General features: G+C 36.6%; 1 protein-coding gene across 1 annotated transcript; it reads left to right on the plus strand.

Moving 5' to 3' along the window:
• Positions 1-677: 677 nt before the first annotated feature.
• LOC108225940 (uncharacterized) lies at positions 678-1,688 on the plus strand. Its single transcript, XM_017400890.1, has one exon. The coding sequence runs from the start codon at positions 678-680 to the stop codon at positions 1,686-1,688; it is 1,011 nt and encodes a 336-aa protein (XP_017256379.1).
• Positions 1,689-9,946: the final 8,258 nt, after the last annotated feature.

Here is a 9,946-nt window from a genome sequence, read left to right on the forward strand (position 1 = left end):
CAAGTATTTCTTCGCTCCCTGTTTTATTATTAGGTAAAAGTAACCTTCTACTATCTAACTTATAAAACTGATCATCAAGAGCCTATTCTGAATAAACAGTGGCCTACTTCTGGTGAGTTTTTTGCCATCTCTGCTTGAAACTGGATGCACTTTAATTGTCTTTTACTTCTTTTGTAAGTCATATTCCTCTAAATAGGTTAAGTGATTATTAGTGAGTTGATTATTCCTCTGTCTTCGCACATAATAATCTGATTTTGACCACTCAAATTACAATTTCAAGCGTCTAACATGAATTTCTGCATCTCATCAATAAAATAACAGGGCTGTTTTAAATGTTAGATCATAGTTGGTACTATTATATGAAATAATAAGGTATTTGACTGAAAAATATCAATGTGAGATTAATGATAAAAAATAAAAGAGGATGTAGCATTTATAGATAATGTTTGTCTGAGGAGGGACCATAATATTTAGGGTAGTTATGCTATCAGAAGAGCTTAGATTATTTAGAGTAATTAAGAAGACATAACAGAATTCAATAAGTAATTGAATTCAAAGGTAAAATTTAATAATTTGTTTGTAATCTATTTGAGGTTTAATATCCGACATGACAAATATTTGCTACGAATTTATTTCAATGCCTACTAACTTCTCTGCATATTATATAGAAATATAACATGGATCGTGCCACGTGGATGTACAAATTACCACGGATTGCACCTGAGTATGTTAGTGGTGTTCATGAGTTCATTTCATGTGCGGTTGAGAACCTAAAGAAGAAAGGCACCGAACATGGCACAGAAGAAATGATCACATGTCCTTGTCGCGACTGTTATAATTTAAAAAAGTATCCCAGTGCCGAGACTGTACGTGAACATTTATTTCGGCGTGGTTTCATGAAAGATTATACTAAGTGGATCTGGCATGGTGAAGGAATACAATCTAAAAGAACGGAGACAGTTAATAGAAAATTTGAAAGTTGCGGATCTGGTATGGATACTAACAAAGAAGATGACGTAGAAAATGACAGGGTCCATGAGATGATCGAAGATGTTGAAGATCTTCTAATGCACCAGGCAGAAGTTCTTGGGCACTTGGTTGATGACTCCACAAAACTTTTGTACCCTGGTTGCAGGGATCAGTTTACCAGGCTGTCAACTACCCTTAAATTGTGTAAGCTTAAAGTAAAGAATGGGTGGAGCGACAAGAGTTTCACCGAGATGCTAAAACTTCTGGCAGACATTCTTCCTCCAGATAACGAGCTTCCCACTTCCACCTATGAGGCAAAGAAAATATTGTGTCCACTGGGTATGAATGTCAAAAAGATACATGCATGTCCAAATCATTGTGTGTTGTTTCGCAATGAGTATGAACATCTACACATGTGTCCAAAGTGTGGAGCTTCCAGGTTCAAGCGGGAAGGGAATAATTCTTCTACTAACAACACGAAGAGGCCTCCGGTCAAGGTGTTGCGCTATCTACCTATAGTGGACCGATTCAAACGACTCTTTGCAAATGTAAATGATGCGAAGCTATTGAGGTGGCATGTTGAAGGAAGAAAATCAGATGGGATGCTTCGACACCCAGCCGACTCACCACAAAGGAGAAACATTGATGGAAAGTTTCCGGAATTTGGTGGAGAACTTAGAAACCTTCGACTTGGCCTTTGTGCTGATGGCATGTGTTAGGAATCAATAATTTTTGATGATAACATAAACATTTTGTAACATGTCTTACTTGGAATCTTTATCAAATTTCAGTTGTAATTGTTATATTTCTTATCGTTGGGAATTATCAACGGATGGGTAGAATAGGATGGCTAATTGTAAATATCCAATGCCATGTAATTTTATCTAAGTGAAGGATATTCAACTGATGAGATGTAACTATTCAACTGATGAAGACTGGATGATGTTTCAACTGATGAAAATCAAGCATTCAACTGAAGACAAAGTATTCAACTGATGATGCTGAGGAATTCAACTGATGAGACTGGAACAGCATTCAACTGATGAACTTTGTAATTCATTCAACTGATGAGCCCAGCATTCAACTGATGAAGCAAAGAGCGGTTGAAAGTGACTAGAGCTTAAGTCTGACAAATCACATGGATCGAATTACACTAAAATAGACATGGAAGCCTAATTAGGAAAATAAAGAAGAAGCAGAAACATACTTATCTCATGCAATGCAATCTGGATCAAATCAAGATGATAGTCAAAGATGAAGACATCTCAGAAAGCATGCATAAGACAAAGTTGTGCAGCATTGTTTTTAGATTAGAGTGCATTTTGTAATCTAGCTAAAAGCTTTGTAAAACTTGGAGTATATAACCAAGTTAGAAGCATCAGTTGAACTTGTTCAAATTACTTGAGAGAAAAATCTGAGAGTTAGAACTTGTTTGAATGATGAACCAGCAGCTGTGCGAATTGTAATCAATCCACAGATTCTTCTATATAAAATCTCACGGGTGGATCATTCAATCCACCCGTATTTTTAAATACTTGGTGTTTCCTGTTTTACTGTGATTAAGTGTATTGTTTCTTGAATCTTTTAATTTGTAAAAGAGTGTATCCAACCCCCTATTCTACAATCTTTCTTATAGTTGGTGTAAAATAACAATTGGTATCAGAGCGAGGTTCCCAACAAACAGGGAAAAAGATCAACACTGCTAAAGAAAGATGGGAAAGAAGGATGCTGGAGTGAAGATTCCTGTTCTTGACAAAGACAACTATTTTCACTGGAAAGTGAGAATGCATCTGCATTTGTTGTCCGTTGATGAAAGCTATGTGAACTGCATTGAAAAAGGACCTCATGTCCCCATGAAGGTCTGCACCAGTATGGGAGCTGATGGTGAAGACATGGCAGGTAAGATGATTCCAAAACCTATCCATGAATATTCTCAAGAAGATACTGAAGAAGTGCACAAAGACAAGAAAACCATGAACCTTCTGTTCAATGGTTTGGATCAAGAAATGATTGATAGTGTTATCAGCTGCATAAGTGCCAAAGAAGTTTGGGACACCATCAGGACCATCTGTGAAGGGAATGAGCAAGTGAGAGAGAACAAAATGCAGCTTCTAATTCAACAATATGAGTCATTCCATTTCAAGGCTGGTGAAAGTTTGAGTGATACATTTAACAGATTTCAAAAACTGTTAAATGGTCTAAAGCTCTTTGGAAGAGTATATCAAGTTAAGGATTCAAACTTGAAATTCTTAAGAGCTCTTCCCAAAGAATGGAAACCCATGACAGTCTCTCTCAGAAATACACAAGAATTTAAAGACTATACTCTAGAGAGACTGTATGGAACCTTAAAGACTTATGAGCTTGAAATGGAGCAAGATGAAGAGATTGAGAAAAGCAAAAGAAAGGGCATTCATCTGTGGCTCTAGTTGCATCTCTAGAGGATACTGTCAAGGACAAGGGAAAGTCTCAAGTTGAAGAAACTGATAAGTTGGTCAAAGAGGAGAGCTCAGAGTCAAGCAAAGGAAAAAGAAAAGAGAAAGATGTAGCTGATTCTGGTGAAGAAAGTGATGGAATTGATGAGCATCTAGCCTTCCTGTCAAGAAGATTCTCCAAACTGAAATTCAAAAAGAATTTTAATTCTGCAAAATCATTTAAAGGCAATCCCAAGTCTGATAGAAGCATGGTAGACAGATCAAAATTCAAGTGCTTCAACTGTGGGAATGCAGGTCACTTTGCAAATGAGTGCAGAAAGCCTAAAGTTAAGAAGAAGTCAAGTGAAAACATTGACTACAAAAAGAAATACTATGAACTTCTCAAACAAAAGGAAAGAGCATTCATCACAAAGGATGATTGGGCAGCTGGAGATGATTCTGATGAAGAGGAGGAGTTTGTCAATCTAGCTCTAATGGCCAACTCCACAGATCAAGAAGAAAACACTGGAAGCAGTAGTCAGGTATTCACTACAAACCTAGTTGAGTTAACTAAAGATGAATGCAATGCTACCATTAATGAAATGTCTACAGAACTGTATCATTTGCATGTTTCTTTAAAATCTCTCACTAAGGAAAATAGTAGAATTAAGGAAGCTAACACCTTTCTTAGTGATAGAAACAGTGCCTTAGAAGCTCAATTTATTGAGTTTGAGAAGCTGAAAATTGAGTGTCAGACAGCCAAGGATGATCTCTTGGTTGTTCTGAAGAGAGAAGAGATCATAAGAAAGCAGCTTGATAAGGAACAAGAGATTATTGCCAAATGGAAATCTGGAAGAGATGCTTCCACCAATATCATTAACATGCAAGGTAGAGAGACTTTTGTAGAGAATGAATGGAAGAGGAATAAGAAAGTGCTTGAGGTATCTGAGAACAGTTCAAGTGATGAGAATACTGATGATGATCATCAGTTGAAAAGCAAAGTCTCAACTGATGAGAGTCATCAGTTGAACAAAAACTCATCAGTTGACAAGAATGTTCTCAAGAAGCTTAACAAGAAATATGGTCCTGTTAAAAAGAATTTTGTTAAAGGTGAGAATAGTTCTTCTGAGACCAGTGATAGTGTTAATAACACTCTTAATTCCAGTAACAAGAACAAGAAGAAGTTGGATACTAGTGAGCATAAATCTGAGGAGACTAAAAAGAAGAAAGGAAATAGAAATGGCAAAATAGGAGTTAACAAGCACACCAATTACACTCCCAATGCTAGTGCTCTTAGGAAAACCTGCAGTAAGTGTGGTAGTGTAAATCATTTATCTGCTAATTGTAAAACTGTGATTGCTCCTAATTTATCTCTGCCTATTCCTATGACATCTGTTCCTCACATGAATTTATCTGCTATGAATATGATGCCTGGTTTATTGCCTCACAATCCTTATTCTCAGCCTAACATGCCATATATGTTCAATCCTTATTTTAATGCCTTTAACATGCCTCAATTTTATTCAAATTTGCATGGAATGAACAATGTATGCATGCCTCAAAGGCCTGTGTTTGAAAACAGAGTTGATATTCCAATTTCTCAACCAAAACCAAAGATTGAACCAATTCAATCCAAGGAAAAGGTTGAGAAAGTGGAAAAGACTGCTAAGACTAACAAATCTGGACCCAAAGCAATTTGGGTACCAAAATCAACTTGATCTGTTTATGAAATGTGTGCAGCGAAACCACAAGAAGAATTTGTGGTACTTGGATAGTGGATGCTCCAGGCACATGACTGGTGATTCCTCCCTGCTCACAAAGTTTGTGGAGAAGGCTGGCCCTTGCATTACCTTTGGAGATGACAGCAAAGGATATACTATGGGATATGGCCTGATTGCAAAAGAGAATGTCATCATTGATGAAGTTGCATTGGTGTCTGGTCTTAAGCACAACTTGCTTAGCATCAGTCAGCTCTGTGACAAAGGTTACAAAGTTAATTTCACTCCTGCAGCCTGTGTTGTCACCAAAGAAGATGACAACAATGTGGTTCTGATTGGACAAAGGAAAGGAAATGTGTATGTAGCTGACTTTAATTCTGTAAAGTCTGAATCTATCACTTGCCTTCTCAGCAAAGCAAGCTCAGATGACAGTTGGCTATGGAATAAGAGATTGTCTCATTTAAATTTCAAAACCTTGAATGAGTTAGTAAAGAAGGACTTGGTAAGAGGTCTACCTAAGCTGGAATTCTCCAAAGATGGACTATGTGGAGCTTGTCAGCTGGGAAAGCAAAAGAGAAGCTCTTTCAAAAGCAAATCTCTTTCATCAATTGTGAAGCCCCTTCAGCTCTTGCATATAGATTTATTTGGACCAGTCAACATAATGTCCATTTCAAAGAAGAAATATTGCTTAGTGATTGTTGATGATTTTTCAAAATTTACTTGGACCTTCTTCCTGCATTCTAAGGATGAAGCTGGGAAAATCATCATCAATCATATCAAGGCATTAAACAACAATCCACAACAGAATTCAAGAACTCTGTGATGAAAGAATTTTGTGAAGAAGAGGGAATTATTCATGAGTTCTCTGCACCAAGAACTCCACAACAAAATGGTGTTGTTGAAAGGAAGAATAGAACTCTTATTGAAGCTGCAAGAACCATGATTAATGAAGCTCAACTTCCTACCTATTTTTGGGCTGAAGCTGTGAATACTGCTTGTTTTACTCAAAACATTTCACTAATTACCAAACCTCATAATCTAACTCCCTTCCAACTCTTCAAAGGAAAGAAGCCAACAATTAGCTTTCTTCATGTATTTGGATGCAAGTGTTATGTTCTAAGAAATCAAGGTGAAAATCTTGGAAAATTTGAGGCCAAGGCAGATGAAGCTGTTTTTGTTGGATACTATGATGGAAAATCATTTAGAGTATATAATCTGAGAACCAACATTGTTATGGAATCAATCCATGTAGTTTTTGATGATAAGAAGATTCAAGGATTCTCAGATGAAGGATTTCATGATAATCTCAGATTTGAGAATGAAGGTGAAGGTGATCTGTATGATAGTGATGATGATGATGACATTATTCAGAATGTTGGAATTAATCCTGGAATTAATGTTCCAACTGATGACTCTCTGGTGCAAGAAACAACTGCCATTGGAAATTCAACTGAAGCATCAGTTGAAACTACATTGGAGGGATCAGTTGAAACACCTCAAGGATCATCAGTTGAAAGAATGTCTCAAAATTTCAATCAGTCTAGAAATAATGAGATGTCAAATTTAGGGGGAGCTTTCCAACATGGAAACCTGAACTTCAATAATGAAGCCACATCATCAAGACAATCACTTCCACCACAAAGAAAGTGGACAAGGGATCATCCTTTTGAGCTAATTATTGGAGATGCAAATGCATCTGTACAAACAAGAAGAGCAACTCAAGATGAGTGTTTGTACAGTGCATTCCTTTCACAGGATGAACCTAAAGTCATAGAAGATGCTCTCAAAGATGCTGATTGGGTTCTTACTATGCAAGAAGAATTAAATCAATTTGAGAGAAACAATGTATGGAAGCTGGTACCCAAACCTAAAAACAGAACAATTGTAGGAACAAGGTGGGTATTCAGAAACAAGGTGGATGAGAATGGAGTTGTCACCAGAAACAAGGCAAGGCTTGTTGCTAAAGGATACTCTCAATCTGAAGGAATTGATTTTGATGAGACCTTTGCACCAGTTGCAAGACTGGAAGCAATAAGAATCTTCCTGGCCTATGCTGCTCATGCAAACTTTAAAGTTTATCAAATGGATGTCAAGAGTGCTTTTCTAAATGGTGAACTGGAAGAGGAGGTATATGTCAGTCAGCCTCCTGGTTTTGAAGATCCAGAATTTCCAGAGTATGTTTACTTTTTATTAAAAGCACTCTATGGACTAAAGCAAGCACCAAGGGCATGGTATGACACTCTGTCCCAATTCTTGTTAGATAATCATTTTTCCAGAGGAACTGTGGATAAAACACTATTTTACAGAAATGTAAATGGTGCCTTTATTCTGGTTCAAATTTATGTAGATGATATAATTTTTGGTTCTACAGATGAGAAACTTTGCAAGAAGTTTGCTAATCTAATGAAAAGTCAGTATGAAATGAGCATGATGGGAGAGCTCACCTACTTTCTTGGTTTACAAGTTAAACAAGTAAAGGAAGGTATATTCATAAATCAAACTAAGTACATCTATGATCTACTTAAAAAGTTTGATTTATTGGATTGCAAAGAAGCTAAGACTCCCATGCCAACAGCCACCAAAATAGAGTTAAGCCCTAATGAGAAATCTGTGGACATCTCTAATTATAGAGGCATGGTTGGTTCTCTTTTATATTTGACAGCTAGTAGACCAGATATTATGTTTTTTACATGCCTCTGTTCTAGATTTCAATCTGATCCTAAAGAATCACATCTTATTGCTATAAAAAGAATATTCAGATATCTTAAGGGAACACCAAATCTTGGTATTTGGTACCCTAAAGACTCTGGATTTGATCTAATTGGATATTCAGATGCTGATTTTGCAGGATGCAAAATTGATAGAAAAAGTACAACAGGCACCTGTCAATTTCTTGGTGACAGATTGATTTCTTGGTTTAGCAAAAAGCAAAATTCTGTATCAACCTCTACAGCTGAGGCTGAGTACATTGCAGCTGGAAGCTGTTGTGCACAATTATTGTGGATGAGAAATCAATTACTTGATTATGGATTAAATCCCTCAAAAATCCCAATATTTTGTGACAATACCAGTGCTATTGCTATAACTGAAAATCCAGTACAACACTCAAGAACCAAGCACATTGACATCAAATACCACTTCATAAGAGAACATGTGATGGCTGGTACTGTTGAAATGCATTTTGTTCCAAGTGAAGAACAGATTGCAGATATTTTCACAAAGCCTCTTGATGAATCCACATTCACAAGGTTGGTAAGTAAATTAGGTATGTTAAATTTCTCCTAATTTAGAATGAATTTTTCTGTAATTTGGCAGCCAGAATTTGATTAATTTTAATTTATCAAAATTGAATTAGTTATAATTCTGGATAAAGTCTATAATACTTCAACTGATGAACTAGTGAAATTGTTTCAACTGATGTTTGAAACAATATCCTCTTGTTTTGTTTTTCATTCAACTGATGACACCAGTTGAAAACGCTTTCAACTGATCTTCATCAGTTGAATAGGAAGTTTAAAGAGGCGCTTATTTCATCCGTTGAAAGCATTATCAGATCTGAGCCGTTGAAATTTCTTTTGTCTCTCTCCTACTTTATACACACGATCGTGTGTGTAATTTTTGTAGAGTTAAGTAAGAGTAATTTCTTCTCAACGGTAATTTCTCAGCCAATCACAGCAATTTTCAGAGAAAGTATTTAAGTGTTTTAATTTATTTTCATTTCTTTTCATCTCACTCTTTCGAATTCTTCAAGCTCTCTTCTCTTTCTGTGCAAAAGCAAGCTCTAATTTTTCTTCAAGCTTTCTCTGTAACTGCAATGGCACCAATGAAGAAGTATATTGCACCAAGTGGGTTCATTTATGAGAAGAACAACTTCGCATCATTTGTGGATACTAAGGCAGTAGAGGAGAAAGAGTATCACAAGATGATGGAGTTCATCAAATCAAGCCAGCTCTCTTATGCTATGCTTGAAGCTCCTACCATCTACCATGAAATAGTGGAGGAGATGTGGACCTCTGCAGAGTTTAATAGTGAGAATGAAACTCTAACCTTCTCTATTAATAATGAAACTCATTCTGTTAATGCTGATGTTATGAAAGCATGCTTTAAGATTCCTGAAGACACTGTTTTATCTTTGCCTAGTGATATTCAGTTGGTTAATTTACTTTATGCCATGAATTATGTTTTGCCAACTGATGCCTTAGGTAAAATAGAAAGAAGAGGTCTTAGGAGAGAATGGAGTTATCTGTGTGATGCATTTATTAAGGCATTCTCTGGTAAAATTAGTAATTTTAATGCTCTTACTTCCCAAATTTTACAAATGCTTTACATGTACTTGACTAATGAATATTTCAACTTTGGTGGTTTGATGATCCAAGAAATTGGGGAGAAACTAGGTGATAAAACTGGTAGACCTAGGAATATTTATTATGTTAGATTTCTCATGATGCTAGCTAATCATCTTAATGAAAAGCTAGTTATCACTAACAAGGAAGCCAAGCTTCCTAGTTTTGTGCAGGAAAAGAGAGTCTTTAAAGACCTCTTAAGGATGAATCTATACCCCTCCTTGGAGGTGGTGTACCTGCCAATCATGGAGGCTGGAAAGGAGAAAGAGGTACATGGCTTTCCCACTACTCTTTCTCAACCCTCACCTTCTTTGCTTTCTGCCATCAGGGCTGTTGAAGAGGCCCATCAACAGTCCACACAAGTGGCAAAACCTTCTAAAACCAAATCTTCTAAACCAACCTCAGATGTCTCCCAAAAGGCATCTGTTGTAAAATCCAAGAAAAACAAACCTGAGGGGAGTGTGATTGGAGGTTGTGAGGGGGAGGGAAAGGGTGAACATCAAAG

This window comes from Daucus carota, chromosome 6 (assembly GCF_001625215.2).
Source record: "Daucus carota subsp. sativus chromosome 6, DH1 v3.0, whole genome shotgun sequence".
NCBI classification, from domain to species: Eukaryota; Viridiplantae; Streptophyta; class Magnoliopsida; order Apiales; family Apiaceae; genus Daucus; species Daucus carota.